The sequence below is a fragment of the Schistocerca piceifrons genome, chromosome 3, assembly GCF_021461385.2.
Source record: "Schistocerca piceifrons isolate TAMUIC-IGC-003096 chromosome 3, iqSchPice1.1, whole genome shotgun sequence".
In the NCBI taxonomy this organism is placed as follows: domain Eukaryota; kingdom Metazoa; phylum Arthropoda; class Insecta; order Orthoptera; family Acrididae; genus Schistocerca; species Schistocerca piceifrons.
Window position 1 is genome coordinate 369,680,497 of NC_060140.1, and position 17,577 is coordinate 369,698,073.

Genomic DNA, 17,577 nt, shown 5'->3' on the forward strand with positions numbered 1-17,577 from the left:
ACCAATTATATCCTCACCCACAAGTCCTTCATCTCTGAAGGCATTACCTATAAACAAATGTGTGGTACGGCAATGTGCTCTTATATGGCACCATCTTCTGCCAAGCTACTTGTGGGGCTTCTAGCGGAATACTTACTAACCACCCAGAAGCCCAAACCCCTCACCTGGTTCAGATTCACTGGTGACATCTTTTTGATCTTGACTAAGGATGACTACACCTTATCCACATTCATCCAGAACCTCAATGCCTTCTCCCCCATTCACTTCACCTGGTCCTCCTTTTTCAATGTTGACTTCCATTTCAAAGATTGCTACACCAGTACCTCAGTGTGTATCAGACCTAAAAACCACTTCGACAACTGCCACTCATCCCACACCAAGAAGACCCTTCCATACAGCCCAACCACCCATGGCCGCTGCATCTGCAGTGACAAGCAGTCCCTCTTGAAACATACCAAGGGCCTCACCGACGTCTTCACAGACTGAAAATAAGCCTCCCAACCTCATACAGAAACATATCTCCCTGCCTGATCTCGCCAGTAATCCACTACCTCCCAAAGTCCCCCACCATCTGGCCACAAAGGAGCATTTCCCTCACGACTCGGTACCATCCAGGACTGGAGCAACTGGATCACATTCTCTCCAGTGGTTTTGACTACTTCTTTTCATGCCCTGAAATGTGGAATTTTCTACCCAATATCCTTCCCACTCCTCTGACAGTACTATTCCACCACCCACCAAACATACACAATATCTACATCCATCCCTAATCCACCTCTGCTCCCAGTCGCTTATCTCACAGCTCACATCCCTGTAATAGACCTAGATGTGAGACCTGTCCCAGACATCACCCCAACACCACCTATTCCAGTCTGGTCACAAGCATCACCTATCCCACCAAAGACAAGGCTACCTATGAAAGTAGTCATGTGATGTACAAGCTAAGATGCAAATACTGCGCTGCACTCTACAACAGAAACACAACCATCAGGCTATATGTTCACATGAATGGCCACTGACTAACTGTGGCCAAGAAACAGCTGAAACACACAGTTGCTGAGCATGCTGCGTTAGTCACTCTCCTTCACTGCCCATCCCCTCCCTGGTCCCACACCAGCACTGCACACCCTTCTTGTCCATTAATGCACCCACAATCTCTTTACTTCTCTTCTTTTCTGTTCCCTCCCCCATGACTTAAGTCCTGCCTGAACTTAGCTGCCCTACCCTCTCTCTGTATGCTCCCACACGCAGCACTTTACTATCCCCCACCCCTATCCTGCTATCCCTCCCAAAACCATCCACCTCTTCCTTATTCCCACCACTCAGATTGATTCTTCCCATCATGCGCAGTTGCTCGCAGTCTGCCCTTGGTGGCCAGACAGTGGTCATGCCTTTAAAATTCACGCCGGCCAGATTGGCTGAGCAGTTCTAGGCACTACAGTCTGGAACCGTGTGACTGCTACGGCTGCAGGTTTGAATCCTGCCTCGTGCATGGATGTGTGTGACACCATTAGGTTAGTTAGGTTTAAGTAGTTCTGACTTCTAGGGGACTGATGGACTGATGACCTCAGAAGTAAAGTCCCATAGTGCTCAAAGCCATTCGATTTTTTTAAAATTCACAGGCTTTCTAAACAACTCTCATATGTTGTTCTTACTGTGGTGGTGTTGATTCAAAGACTGTTCTGATGAATCTCCACTATGCTAGTCTATTCTGTGCAAACATCTTCATCTCTGCTTAACCATGGCAACCTACATCCGTTTGAACCTGCCTGCGGTATCTGAGCTTGGGTCACCATAAACAACTTTAAACCCCCCCTCAAACTTCTATTATGAAAGTGATGATTCCTCAATGCCTCAGGATGTGTCCTACAGTCAATTCCTTCTTTTAGTCAATTTGTGCCACATATTTCTTTTCTCCCAATATGCTTCTGTTCATAAATTAGTTGATGTAACCATGTAATCTTCAGCATGTTTGTGTAGCAGCACATTTCAAATGCTTCTGTTCTCTTCCTGTCCAAACATTTTAAGCTAATCATCCACATTCTGCTTCCATACAATGCTACACTCCACACACATACTTTCAGAACAACTTCGTAACATTTAGATCTATATTCAATGTTGACAATTTTCGCTTTTAGAGATATGCTTGACTTGTTACTGCCAGTTTGCATTTTGTATCCTCCATACTTCAACTATCACCAGTTATTTTGCTGCTCAAATAGTGAAATTCCTAAATTATTGTTAGTGTCTCATTTCCTCATGTAATTACCTCAGTATCATCTGGTTTAATTCAACTTCATTCATTAACCTTACTCCACTTCAATTGATGATCAACTTGCAACCTTTTTTCAAGAGACTTTCCATTTTTTTCAACTGCTCTTCCAAGTCTTGTGTTGTTTTTGAAAGAATTGCAATGTCATCAACAAACTTCAAAGGTTTTTATTTCTTTATTTCTTCTCTGAACTATAATTCCCTCTCCAATTTCCTCCTATGTTTCCTTCACAACTTGCTCAGTGTACAGATTGTATAAATTCAGGGACAATATACAACCTTGTCACACTATCTTCTGAACTACTGTTTCCATTTCATCCATTTTATGTCCTTCAGTTCTTATAACCGATTTCCTGTCCAGGCTGTGAATAAACCTTTGCTGCTTGTATTTTACTCCTCCCACATTCAGAATTTCAAAGAGATAATTCCAGTCAACATTATCAAATGCTTTCTCTTAAGCTACAAATACTGTAAATGTAGCTTTTATTTTACCTATCTTCTAGGATGAATCATATCCTTAGTGTTATCTCACGCATTCCTATTTCTCCAGAAGCCAAAATGGTCTTTCCCAAGGTTGGCTTCTACCAGTTTTTCCCTTCTTCTGTAAACAATTTATGTCAGTATCTAGAAACTATGACTCATTACACTGACAGTTGGATGGTATTCACAAGAGTCAGCACCTACCCTTCATGGAATTTGAATTTTTACATTCTTGAAGTCTGAGGGTTTTTCACCGACCTCGTTTCTTGCAAACCAGAGGGAATAGTTCTGTTATGGCTGGCTCTCTCAAGCTTCTCAATAATTTTGAGAGAACATCACCTATTTCCACTACCTCATTTCAACTTAGGTCTTTCAATGCCCTGTCAAATTCTTCTCACAGTATCTTATTGCTCATCTTGTTTTCATCTATTTACTCTTCTTTTTATATAACGTTACCTTAAAATTCTGTTTCCTTGTATGGACCTTCTACAGGTACTGATTATTTTTTTCAACATTACCTTCTTTTCTTAATGCTGGCTTGCACCTGAGATATTGATCTTTTCTCCAAATGTCCATTTAATTTTCTTATAGTAGTCATCCACCTTTTTCCTAGTAAAGCATGCTTCTACAGACTTGCATTTGTCTTCCAGCAACATCTGCTTAGCTATTTTACACTTTTTATCCATCTCACTTTTTTTTTATACATCCGTCATCCCTTTTTACTACTTCATTTTTATGTTTCTCCTTTCATCAATTAAAATCAATATCTACTGTGTTCCCTAAAAATTTGTACTTGGCCTTGTCATTTTGCTGATTTAATCTTCTGTTGGCTTCACCATTTCATACCTCAAAGCTATACTTCTGTCTTCATAATATTCCTTTCCTGTCCATCAGCTAACCATTTCCTAACACTATTTTTGAAATTCTCAACTACTTTTGATTCTTACAATTTATCTAGATCCCATCTCCTTAACATCCTACCTCGCCACAATTTCTTCAATTTTAATTGGCAGTTCATAACCTATAAATTGTGGTCAGAGTCCACATCTGCCCCAGGAAAATTTCTGCAGTTTAAAACGTAGTTTTGAAATGTCTGTTTTATCATTATCATTATATATTTGATCTGAAACCTTCCTTTGCCTCCAGATTTATAACTATAATTTACTTAATCTTAAGTGCACATTAATGATGGTTATACGATAATTGCAAACATGTAATTGCAAACATGTACTGCTACAGCAATGGAGGTTACGTTAATTTACAACTATTACATAATCGAGATAAATAGTAATAACTTGTCAGTTGCATTACATTCAGTTAACAGTTACACAAAACAAGTAATTGCACTGATATATTTATATTTTGGACAATGTAAATACTAAAACTTAGTTTTGTTGGAATACGTTATAGCGACGCATTTCCTCATAAAAATACGAGTCAAGAACTACACTCTCTTTCTTTTACTTTCCTCAGAAGAACTTATTTTGCTTCTGTTAGAGAAATAGTGGTACATCATCTCACACAGACTCACAAAGCTGTGATAAAGGAAAAGGCCGCAGAACAGCTCTGCACATTGTTAATGGAATAATGTACTGACATTTTTTGATAAGTGTTGCTCTAAGTGCAAGAGTAGGAATGCTTGAGGGTTGAAATACGTCAGATCCAATGGATGATTTCAGTATCTGCAAAACTTATTGCTATCAGTACACAACTGAACTGCAGTATACAATTAGCAGCCTTAATGGTGGTGGTGCCTTTAGAATTTTAGGAATTTTTTAAAAAACATAATTTTGAAATGACTATATTCTGATGCTTGTGTCCAAGAAAAAAATTACCACAGTAAACTTGTTTTCCACTACAGTCACTAATTTCATGTATGAAAAGATTTTGAGTAATTTCATAGCTGTCAACTATGTCCACCTTCTGACAAATTGCTATTGGAATACTTCATATCATCATTTTCTAGTCAAGTACACACTATTGTTTTATCAATGATTTGAAACACCACATCTACTGTACTGGTGAACATTGTTGCTTTTTTTTTTTTTTTTTTCTTTTTTGGGTGCATTGGCATCTGGGTTTTGTCAGAAGCATTGCTGTTGCACTGCAATCTAAAGTAATGAAAACATAATTACACTAAATTACATACCTTCATTAATTTTAATACAGGTTTCAACTGATTTTTTTCCAGAAAGCAAGTGTTTCTCTTGATGCCAAAATGACAATCGAAAATCCCTTTCAGATTCTTTTGATTTTGGCACTGCGTACCATCTCTGTAACAGGTATTAGACAGAGTAAAATTTAATAACAGGAGTTGTCAAGTATGTGGGAGTAACTGATGTAAATAAAAAGTGATTTTGTGAGTCTCAAAGTTTGTAGGGGGAGCTAGACCTGGGGGTTATGGGATATTTTTAATATTTTCGAAGATGATGGTGACTTGTAAGTAGCCATAAAAAAGTTTCAGTTCTGACCCTGTTAAAAACCTGTATAATACTGACTTTCAAATCATTTTCTTGAAAGAAAAACACCTGGCTACACTACATTTTTTCCTTTCCCTGAGACTGGGGGGGGGGTCACAACCTCCCTTGCCCCAGGGCACTCTTGCATGACTGTACACACGTCATGCTCTGCACAGGTCTCATTGAGTTGCTGCTCCAACTACTGTACACTGGTCCCTTCCTGCTGTTATTTTGAAACACATCAAAACCACAAAGGTCTCTGTCAAGCAGGTGAAGCCACTGTTGGTCCTAACATCACCCCTAAAAGATACCAGGCTGCTGCCACTACAAGCTTCACCATGCACGAAGGTACCTGTGCCAACATTACCTGAAGTTACAAACACCCTCCTTCAGCCAGCAGACTCACAATCACCGTGTCCAGCAGTTGCACTGACGCCATGGCCAGCAGTCCATACAAGAGTCGATCAGCCAATTAAGTTTAAAGTTCCTTACATTTACATTCCAGGTGCTCTGTACTGAGGGGGTGAGGGATAGGCTGTGTGAAAATAAGCAATCCAGCAACTAACAAGGATATGTGTTACATCTGGTGGTACAAGAGATAGCTTTGAAGTTATTCTCACTGTTGAGTTAGCAGTGTTCATTTATGAATGTGTATTCATGTTGATAGGAAAAAATGGATTCTGTACACTTCTATTCTGTGTACATTATTTTATGCGGCATATAAGCATTACCTACAAGTATATCATCGTCAAAGGTTTTCGTCCCATTGCACTCTTTTTCAAGCAATTCTAAAGGTAAGAAATGGACATTAAATGTCATTTTTCTCCCCTTTAAAAATGGATTACAAACAGTTTGGACTGAGATAAAACTTTTATTTCAGTGATTACTGGTTTCAGTCAGTATGTGACTGCCCTCAGACCTTTATACTGAAATACAAACATGGAATGGATTTAGAGAGATATCTGATAATAGTGGTAACATATAAAATACATTATACACAACAAATATTAAAAGAAGAAATTATACCCACGATGGTAGGCAGTGGTGGAGAACGGAGCGAATGACATCTGCTACAGCGAGGAACATAGCTGTTGCTTAAATATGCAGTGTTCTGTCCACTGCATACGGAATTAGATCAGTAACAGACAATAAGGCATACAGGATGTAAAACAGTAGTTACAGCAAGGCATACACAGGAAAGTTACATGAAAGCCAATAACAAATTAAGAAATAAATATGTTTCTTACTAGCACTCATGTTATTATTCTGATAAAACCTTACTGTAACAACTGTTTTATGTCCTGTATGCCTGATTTGGTATGCAGTGGGTGGAGCATTGCATAACTACATTGCTCTCCTTAGCAATTGAATTTCACCCTGTTCATAACCACCGCCTATCAACATGGATACACTTTCTTCTTTTAATACTTTTTTATGTATGATGAATTTTACATGTTACTACTACTACCACATAACCCTTTAAATCCATTCTGTGTTCATATTTCAGTATAAAAGTCTCAGGATCATCACATACTGACCTAAACCGGTAACCATTGTGTTTTTAATCCATTTTTAAAATACTTTTAGTCCGACCGCTGTTTCCCAACAAGAAATGTTCCCAAAAATTACATTTTTGTTTCCATTTGTCAACAATGCTGTAGCTGTTTAATGGTGACTGATTTCTGGCAGTAACTACTACAGCTACACTTAAGACATTTAAAACTGTCTGTAATATATACTTTCCAGTTGAAATTTTTATTAATACAAACATTCAAAAATTTTTTTAAATTATTTTCTTTATCGATTTTCCTTTGCAGATCATTATTCAAGGGGCAACCAACACTTACTCATTTAATCATCATGTTCCACAGATTATGTCATGAATGTGAACCTTTATGTCAAGGTACATAATAATAATAATAATAATAATAATCAGAGGTCAGCAACTAATTCTGTATAGTGTGCTAATTATTATAAGTCAGTAACCTACTGTAACCTGTGCTATAAACACATACAAAATTTGAAAATCAAACAATGAAGAATCCATGATGGAATAAAACAATATTATGAAAGGGAAAGTTGCCATATAGCGGAGATGCTGATTCGCAGATAGTCCCAGCAAAAAGATTCTCACAATATAAGCTTCTCACCATCATGGCCTTCGTCTAAAATAGATCACACACACACACACACACACACACACACACACATACACACAAAGGACTGCAGCCTCTGGCTGCTGAAGCCAAACTGCGAGCAACAGCAGCAATGCATGATGGCAGTAAGCAACTGCATGGGGGTAAGCAGGAGGCTGGGACGAGGAGGGGGAAAGATAGCAGGCTAGGGATGGAGACACTCAGGTGCCACTGGGGAGCATGAAAGGATGAAGTGGAGAGAGGGTAGGGCAACTAGGTGCAGTCGGGAGGTTAGGCGCAGGGCAGGGGACTTGGGGGGGGATGTTGCGGAAAAGGAGATAAGTAAAAAGACTGTGTGCATTGGTGGAACGAGAGCTGTGTAGTGCTGTAATGGAAATAATTAAGGAGCTGGATGGGTGAGAAAAATAACTAACGAAGGGTGAAGACAGGAGGGTTATTGGAACATACAATATACTGCAGGGAGAGTTCCCAGCTGCACAATTCAGAAAAGCTGGTGTTGGTGGGAAGGATCCATATGGCACAGGCTGTGAAGCAGTCACTGAAATGAAGGAAGTCATGTTGGGCAGCGTACTGAGCTATAGGGTGGTCCAATTGTTTCTTGGCCACAGTTTGTCAGTGGCCATTCATGCGGACAGACAGCTTGTTGGTTGTCATGTCCACAGAGAATGCTGCACAGTAGATGCAGCTTGGCTTGTAGATTACATGACTGGTGTCACTGGTAGCCCTGCCTTTGATAGGGTAGGTGATGTTTGTGACCGGACTGGAGTAGGTGGTGGTGGGAGGAAGTATGGGACAGGTCTTGCATCTAGGTCTATTCTGTAATAGATGTGAGCCATGAGGTAAGGGATTGGGAGCTGGGTGTTGTATAGGGATGGATGGGTATATTGTGTAGGTTTGGTGGATGGCAGAATACCATTGTGGGAGGGGTGGAAAGGATAGTGGGCAAGACATTTCTCATTTCAGGGCACGATGAGAGATAGTCGAAACCCTGGCAGAGAATGTAATTCAGTTGTTCCAATCCTGGGTGGTACTGAGTTATGAGGGAAATGATCCTCCATGGCCAGACAGTGAGACTTTGGGAGGTTGTGGGAGACTGGAAAGATAACGCACGTGAAATGTGTGTTCTGTTTTGTACAAGGTTGGGAAGATAATTACGGTCTGTGAAGGCCTCATTGAGGCCCTCAGTATTTTTTTGAGAGGGACTGCTCATCACTGCAGATGCAATGATCATGAGTGGCTAGGTTGTATGGAACAAACTTATTGGTACCAAACAGGTGGCAGCTGTCGAAGTGGAGGTATTGCATGTGGTTAGTAGGTTTGATATGGACAGAGGTACTCTTGTAGCTCAACATCTAGGAAGGCGGTTTGTTGGGTTGAGTACAACCAGGTGAAGCAAATGGCGGAGAATCTGTTGAGGTTCTGGAGGAAAGTGGATAGGGTGTCCTTACCCTTGATCCAAGTCACAAAGAGATTATCAATGAATGTGAACCAGATGAGGGGGTTTCAAGACTGTGGGTGTTTAGGAGGGAACTCTCTACATAGTCCATGAATGGTGATATGGCGCGTGCCGCTATCCTGTGATCTTGTTCAGAGCGCGCACTGTAATCGAATATAGTTCGCTGTCCTGGTGCGGGTGGCACTCCGGTGGCGATTTGCTATGACGTCACTGGCATGTGTTTGCAGTGGCCGGCGGAAAGCGAGAGGGTAGTGGGTTTTCTGGGTATTGGACGGAATGTGAAGTTCGCTCTGCCTGACCTGCTAGTGACTAGCGCTAAGGTTGTTGTGCCTCGCAATATGAGCAGAGTGGTCTGGGGTGGAGGTGACTCGCCACAGTGCTGGCCATGCGGTGGTGATTAATTGGAGTCGGCATACTTGTTCTTCCTGCCTGTCTGATGTGGAGGTCCGGTGGGGTCCTGTGATACTCTGGCCCAGAGACAACTAGTTGCTGAATTTTGGAGTCGTCTGCCAGGTTAGGGTGTGGGCTCGGTTGGCTCTTCAGGTTTTCCCTGGAAGCTCCAGCAGCAATTTCTGAACTTTTCTGATGTGGGATGGTGTTGTTGGAACTTTTTGCTGTGTGTGTGGCTCGTTACGATATTTGTTGGTACTGATTTATTTGCTCAACTGGAGTCCTGCCCAGAGTTGCGTTCGTGTATGGTACATTTAGCAGTCGATGTGTTAGGTAAAGTCTGCCTAAGAAGGGCAGTTTTGTACCGTATATACATAGTGAATTACTGCTGCTTGGTATATGTGGTCTTCTGGGACCTGAACAACACAATCTCATCAATTTGGTTGTGTAACAGCATTTAGTGGTATGTTCTGTTTTTATTTTTTTTATTTTTTTACTGTGTTATTATTAACTTGGTGGAATAGTCGCATTTGGTGTCGTTAAGGCACTTCTAAGACTGTGGTTTGACTATTCATGTGCGCTTGGCTTTTATTTTTCGTTTTAAGAAGCGAGAATTGTTTGAGATTTGTGTGTGTTGGCTTCCGGCACTTATTAAGAGCGTCCGAATTAATGGTGCCGTGGTTATCATGTGCTGTTGGGATGTTATACTGTATTTTTGTATTTTATGTTGTGCTGATATTATCTGTCGTGTTTTACAGAACATAACCAAGGTGTGTAAGTGATGGGCAGTTGTGGGAGGCATGTCGGGGAGCTCTCAGCGGTTTATTTTGGGGACCATTTCTAGTGGGAAGGCTCCAAGGTGTTGAGAGCTCGCTCGTCTGTGATTGCGTTGGGAGTTGCCCTCGCCTTTTGGTTGTATCAAATTATTATTTTGTTATTATATTTAATGGTTGTGTGTTGCATTTATTTCATTTTATGGTGCCAAACGCCATTATCTTTCTCAAAGTTTTTTTATATAAATCATTTTAAATTGTAATTCCAAGTTAACTTATTATTGGATTTTGTCTTTTGGGTAAACTCTAAAAGCACTATTACAAAAGGTTCTTGATTTTATGGTGGCAAGCCACTGTTATTGTTTTTAAAGCTCACTCTTTAACCATTTGTTAAGTTTTGTAAGTTATATGAATTTGTTGTTATTTAAAAGAGATTAGTATTGGCAATTTAATAAATTGTGTACAGAGCCTGCTGTTTGGATATTATTGGGTGGAACTCCCTTGATGGTTGTCCTATAAGAATACACATTTCAAATGGGTTGGCAAAGGATGGTGCCATGCAGGTGCCCATAGCTGTACCCTGGATTTGTTTACAGGTAATGCCTTCAAAGGAGAAGTAATTGTGGGTGAGGATATAGTTGGTCATGGTGACTAGGAGGGAGGTTGTTGGTTTGGAATCTGTCTGCCATTGGGAAGGTTTGACATGTGATCACTGTGATCCACCCCCACTGCCCCAAAATCATCCATTGTTAATTTTCCAGAATTTCATATCCTCGAACCTTGCTTCACCATCATTCTGCACATCTCTCAACATGCAAACTAACCTTACACCTGTGGAAAGAACTGCAGACCACTATCTAAAAACTGAACCTGACATGATGGTCCTACCTGCAGACAAACGCTCCACTGTTGTTGTTCTGAACAGCATGGATTATCTGACAGTAGGATTCCATCAGCTATCAGATACATCCATGTACAAACCTTGCCATAGTGACCATATTCCAGAAATACAGCAAAATCTCCAGTCTCTCCTCAAATCCTTAGGCCCATCCCGGAACCTCTGCTGGGAGTCCATCTCGCTGCTCATCCCTACCACTCCACGCACTCTTACCTTCTACATGCTTCCTAATGTCCATAAAGCCAACCACCCAGGATGCCCCATTGTGGCCAGTTACTGTGCCCCCACTGAGAGAATCTCTGCTCTCTTAGACCAACACTTTCAGCCTATTACCCGGAACGCACCCTCCTATATAAAATACCAACCACATCCTCCACCAACTCTCCATGGTTCCTGTCCCTCTACCACATGGTGCCCTGCTCATCACTATTGATGCCACCTCCCTTTACACTAATGTCCTTAATACCCATGGCCTCACCACTGTTGAACACTACCTATCCCTATGCCCAATGGATTCCAAACCAACAACCTCCTTTCTAGTCACCATGACCAACTATATCCTCATCCACAATTACTTCTCTTTTGAAGGAATTACCTGTAAACAAGTCCAGGGTACGGCTATGGGCACCCGCGTGGCACCATCCTATGCCAACCCATTCATGGACCATGTAGAGGGATCCTTACTAAACGCCCACAATCCTAAACCCCTCACCTGGTTCAGATTCATCGATGACATCTTTGTGACCTGGATCGAGGGTGAGGACACCCTATCCACTTTCCTCCACCACATGCAGCCTCCACTTTGACAGCTGCCACCTGTTCAGTAGGACTGAGAGTCCTACTTTGTGTTGATGTTGGAAGGAGCCCAAAGTACTGATGGTTGATGAACCTGGCTTAGAGTGCTATACGATTGGCATGCTCTCCTGTGTTTGCTCTTGTTTGAAGTCAGTGCAAGCACGGAGATTAGCCATTGAAGTAGCACTTCTGAACATTCTTGCATTCACTTTACAGGTTTACCACTGCAGAATTTTTAGCTTGTAAGGTAAGTGCACACTTACTCTTACCAAATGAAACACTGTCTTGAATAACTCACATAAATTTCACAATAATTTAACATCTACAAAAGCATGTCATAATAGAAAAGCATGTACCAAACAGGTAGGACAAAGTGACCTTAATGATATTAGATGTTAATTAGGTTTCATTGTCCATGACTAATACATCGATCACTGAGATCGCTACAGCCATACTGCCTTTCCAATCCACACCTGTTAGGGTATTCTGCCATTCACATGACTAGTACCAGTTCCATTTAACACAAATACCATGTTTACCACGGCATACAAAAGCTTAGGAAAACCCTGTGCTAGCAACATGGTTTGAGTTTGTTCCATAACATTTGCTCTGAATTACAAGTTGCTCATTCATATCTGCATTTTTGAAAACTTTTTATATGATGGGTACCACTCAGTTTCCTTAGCCATGTGATTCATCACTCCACAATCAGCAATCTTGAATCTTCACACAATTCTGCATTCATTACTTCACCAATGAAAGCCTGATCACGAAGTTTAGGTTTATTTTGTTTAGGGCACTTTTTTGTTTTTGATAAACATCTGGACACATTTCTTTAATATGACCAAATCCACCTCACCTGAGACATTTAAGCTGCCTTTTGTTTGACAATTTTTCATATTTATTTATTAAGTTGCATCACTGCCAATAATTCTATCTGTATTTCTCATTTCTTTAACGTTAGCTTTGGCAGCCAACAGCACAGCTAATTCATCTCATTTCTCCCTCCAATAAACGCACTGATGCAGTTCCACTATTAGTCACATTACACACAGCATTTTATACATGTGAATACTCCTGGCGAGAGGCTGCATGCTCTTCTAATTGCCAAAAGCATCCAGTCTGGCCAAAGCAATATCCATCTTAACCCACTCATTTTTTAAGATTTCTCTACGCCTTTTTTGGAGTAAATTCATCCAAACAGCAGAGCTGCAAAATGAATACAGTTACAGTTGAACCAGCTACTAACAAAACAAAATGCTACACCTCAGACAAAACCATGGATGTAAAAGAAAATGCATTTAGTTTCTACTATCATAATGTCAGAAGCCTTATTAATAAGAAGGATAGACTTCCCATATCCACACAGATTAACTGAAGGGTAGATGGACTGTGGCAGCATCACAGGAAACTGCGCATGTCAAACAGACTGATCTTGATGCATGCAAGCTAATAAGGTCTTGAGCTGTGGTGCATGCAGTACGACGTAACAGTCAGTGTCACTGGCTGCTTTGCTGTGAGTTGCCAGTTCAAACTCGACCAGCAGCAGTTATTTTGTTACTTAGTATTTACATTTCTGGAAGATTCATGAAATATCTTGGTGTAATGTTTGCATAATCTGAAGTATCTGATGTTTGTATAAATAGCTGCCCTCTCCATCTGAGGGATTAGTTGTGTTCTGGCTGTGTGCTGATGTTAGAAACAAATGTATGTTCAGTGTTATACTTCACTGATGACACTGTGTTCAGATATGGGCTTTATTGTGGTTTTGGCATGGCATTGTTTGGTGGAGACATCAGGTACTTCAAAATATCTTCATTGCCGTGCCTCCAATTAGGCAATTAAAAAGCCATCGTCTACACGGACAGGAACAAGAATACAAGCAGTATATTCAGGAGACAGAACAATTTCAAAATAGCAGTAAGTCAAATGCAAACCAGGCATCCATCAGTGTTTTCTGTAGATGCTTGTCAAGACCAATTAAGTGACTGAAATGATTTGACAAAGCTGCCAAATACAAAAATGAGCTGACACAATGTGTTCAGCAAATGTGTATGATTACTTGGATGGCACAGTCCAGCAGAGGTTTGACAACAATGAAGAGAAGCTCAATAGTTGGGATAAATTCTAGGCTGAACTGAAGAAAATATTTGTCAAAAATTAGCAGCTAGTCTGCTTAGTAAAAAAACAACTAAAGACCAGCGCCCAATGGAATGGTTGGTTGGTGCTTTAGGGCACAAAACTGATAAGGTCATAAGGGCTGCTATCATAACCAAAGATAAAACAAGTACTAAATAAAAACCTTTAGCAAAAAAGGCAAAAACACAATCAAGCAACTTTAAAAGAGGAGAAGCTAAGGACAAGGACTTCCCTGGGGAAAATTTCTCAAAAAATCCATGAGATGGCAGAGGTCCCCATGGGGGTGTAGGGAGAGGGGGGTGGGGATGAAATTTGCTTTGCTATGCCACTACAACAAATAAAAAGTAAAACAAGATCAACAGATCACATGTCATCTGCTAATCTGCTAAAACGTCTAACAAAGGAGACGGCAAATATAGATGTAAATGTAAACAGTTAAAAAATGGGCACCAGATCAGAAAGTGTCACACTGTCAACGGTCAACAGCAGTAAGCACAGAGTGGGGCAAGGTCACCACTTCATACATGGCAGTAACTAAAATGACAGTGTCCTATACCTAACCAGGCTAAAATGACCTCCTCATAACATGAGGGCTGAGAGGAAGTCGACCACACTATTGGGAGAGATTTAATAACCCAGAGTTTGTTCCCCTGGGGAGGAGACCATTGTGCATTCCAAACAGATACTACATGCCAACAGACAGTGACACAAAAATCATGAGAGAACATAATGACCAGCAGGCTGAGGGAGGACAGTTGCAGCCTTTGCAGCAGCATCAGCAGCCTCACTCCCCAGCAAGTCGACGTGATCAGGAACCCACAGGAACACCACGCTGGCTCCCCCTACAATATGCCAGTGGAAGCGTTCTTGGATCCGTGGTACTAAAGGATGGACCGAGTACAGCATGCGAAGGCTCCAAAGAGCACTGAGAGAATCTGGGCAGATGGCACAATTTGGAAGGCCATGTTGCTGGATGTACTGGGTGGCCTGATACAGGGTGTAGAAATCCGCAGTAAAAACTCAAGCACTGGTGAAGAAACAGATATTGAAAATGGTCACCGCCAGGTAACAAGGCACACCCAAAACCATGGTCAGTCTTTGAACCATCACTCTACATGAAGACACTGTCCCCAAGGTGTGTGCAAAGGGCGAGAAAGTCACTGCGATATACCAGGCCAGGAGTAGTATCCTTTAGGAAGCGATGAAGTCCAAAATGGAAATGTACCTTGGCACAAAGCCAGGGCAGTGAAGAGCTCACATTCAAGGGAAACATGTCAGAGAGTGTAAAGCAAAGCTATCAAAGCAGCAAGAAAGAAAGAAAAGTGGATCCTGGGAAGCAACAGAAAAGATGAGCACAGTCAACGGAATCATCAATAAAAGTGAGTGCAGGCTGGGTGATCAGCCACAGAAGACAGATGGCTCACATAATGAATGACGAGAACATCCCACCAGTAGGACAATGGTAAGTCAGCATCCTCAGCATAAAGACACTCAATGGGACTAGTATAGAAGGCACCAGCGGCTAAACATATCCCACAGTAGTAGATGGTGTTAAGACAACATGAGATAGATGGACGTGCAGATGAATATATGATACATCCATAATCCGGTTTCGAGTGGTCAAGGGACCAGTATAAAGGGAGGAGGGTGGTCCAATCCACTCCCCACACGGTACTACATAAAACACCTAGAACACTGAGGGAGCAAGTACAATGAGCTGCCAGGAAAGAGATGTGTGAAGACCAACAGTGTTTCCTATCAAACATGAGTCCCAGGAATTTCATTCTGTCAACAAACAGAAGAAAAAATGAGCCAAGGTATAGAGATGGGGGAAGAAACTACTGGCACTGCCAAAAGTTCTTACAAACAGTCTTGCCAATGGAAAATTGGAAGTCATTGTTGATGCTCCACAACTAAACCATACCACTGAGTATGACAATCAAGTAGACAGATTTGTTGAGAGCTGCAATAGATTGCAAAATTATCAACAAAAAGAGAGCCTGAGATAGCTGGCAGGAAATAATCCATAGTATGGTTAATGGCTATTGCAAGTAAGACGATGCTGAGCACAGAATCCTGAGGCACTCTGTTCTCTTGAATAAAAGTCACCAACAGAGCCGAGCCCACATGTACCTGGATAAAAAGGGGCTCCACTCATCCATGATACATGACACTCACCCTCCAGCAGGTGTCATACACCCACTCCAAATTAAAAACACGGCCACAGTTTGGCACTTCCATAAAAAGTTTTTCGTAATATGAGCTGACAAGGTGACGAGATGATCAACTGCAGAGCAGTGCCTATGGAATGCACATTTTGCATTAGTGAGGAGATTCTGAGACTTGAATCACCATACCAGCCAACCAGTAATCGTATGTTCCATCACCTTGCAGACACTACTGGTGAGACAAATTGGATGGTAGCTGGAAGGAAGGTGTATGTCCCTACCAGGCTTAGATATGGAAATGACAATGGCCTCATACCAGCAACTGGGAAATGTGCCATATGTCCAAATGCAGTTAAATGTATGGAGGAGAAAGTGTAGACCCCCAGGTGATAGGTGTTGTAACATCAGAATGTGAATGCCATCTGGTCCTGGATCGGATGACCGAGACAATGCATGTTTAAGCCCTCTCATAGTAAAATCAGTATTGTAATATTCACGATTCTGGGAGGAGAAAGATGTCATCCTTGCCTGCCCCACCCTTTTCAGAGGGAAGAAGGCAGGACAGTAGTGGGTGGAACTTGAAATGTCTTCAGGATATTGACACAAGCTGTTGGAGATATCAAGAGTGTCTAAACTGCAGTTCCTGAAAGCCAATGGAGATCACCCCAAACAGTAGAAGAGGGAGTAAAACTGTTAAAAAAACTTTGAAAAGAAAGCCAAATAGCTTGTTCGCTCTTGCTGAAACTGTGGCAACATTGCATACCTAGCTGTTTATAATGGATATAGATTGCCATCGTGGGATGGCGTTTAAAAACACAAAAGGTCATCTCCGTTGTGGATTGCATCGCAGCATGCCTCTGTCCACCAGGGGAAGGGGACACATTGCAATGACGCGAGGTGAGAGGTGTGGAAAATTCTGCGGCAGTAAGGATAGCGTTTGTAAGGTATTCTACTTGATCATCAATGGAAGGGAAAGGTGTTCACTGAAAGTGGCCAGTGAGGAATAGATCTGCCAGTCAACTTTGGAAAGCTGTCAGTTGGTTTGACGCACACATGGGATAGGCATTAACAAACAAATGACACTGGGGAAATGGTCACTCAAGTGTGTATCAGAGATAACTGAACACTCAAGATGACGAGCAATCTGGGCAGTACAGATCAAAAGGTGTGGGAAAAGAAGTGCTGGAATTGGAAAGGAATGTGGGTGTACCCATGTTCAAACAAATTAAATTGAACTGATTGAAGATATCTACTAGACAAGAGCCTGAAGCCGCTGAGTAGCAGAAAGGGAGGAGGAAGTTGAGCAATAAGTTGAAAAATGTCTGTCCAGGTGACAGCAGAAGAAAAGGGTGAAGAGGCATTGCAAAGAGAGATGGTGAAACCAGGAAGGGAAAGATGGACAGTAACAGCCTGATGCTGGGTGTGCGAGGAAAGTGTGACTATTGACATCATCACGAGTGAGCAACATGACTCCCCCATGAGCTGGAGTCTCCACCTTAAGGGGGAGGTCAACATGGACTGAAGTGAAGTAAGGGAGGTGAAAGTGATCGTGAGGGTGTAATTTTGTTTCCTGGAGGCGGAAAAAAAAACTG

At 41.5% G+C, this 17,577-nt stretch overlaps 1 protein-coding gene across 3 annotated transcripts in view; it reads right to left on the minus strand.

Annotated features, from left to right (window-relative positions):
* LOC124788094 (cyclic GMP-AMP synthase-like receptor) overlaps positions 1–17,577 on the minus strand; it is a 231,461-nt gene that overhangs the window by 69,139 nt on the left and 144,745 nt on the right. Inside the window, exon 7 of one of the 3 annotated variants that reach the window (XM_047255200.1) lies at positions 4,901–5,024. The exons of the other annotated variants lie outside the window; for them this stretch is intronic. Within the exon in view, the coding sequence (XP_047111156.1) occupies positions 4,901–5,024 (124 nt within the window). The remainder of the gene's footprint in view (positions 1–4,900; positions 5,025–17,577) is intronic. 3 annotated transcript variants of the gene reach the window in all.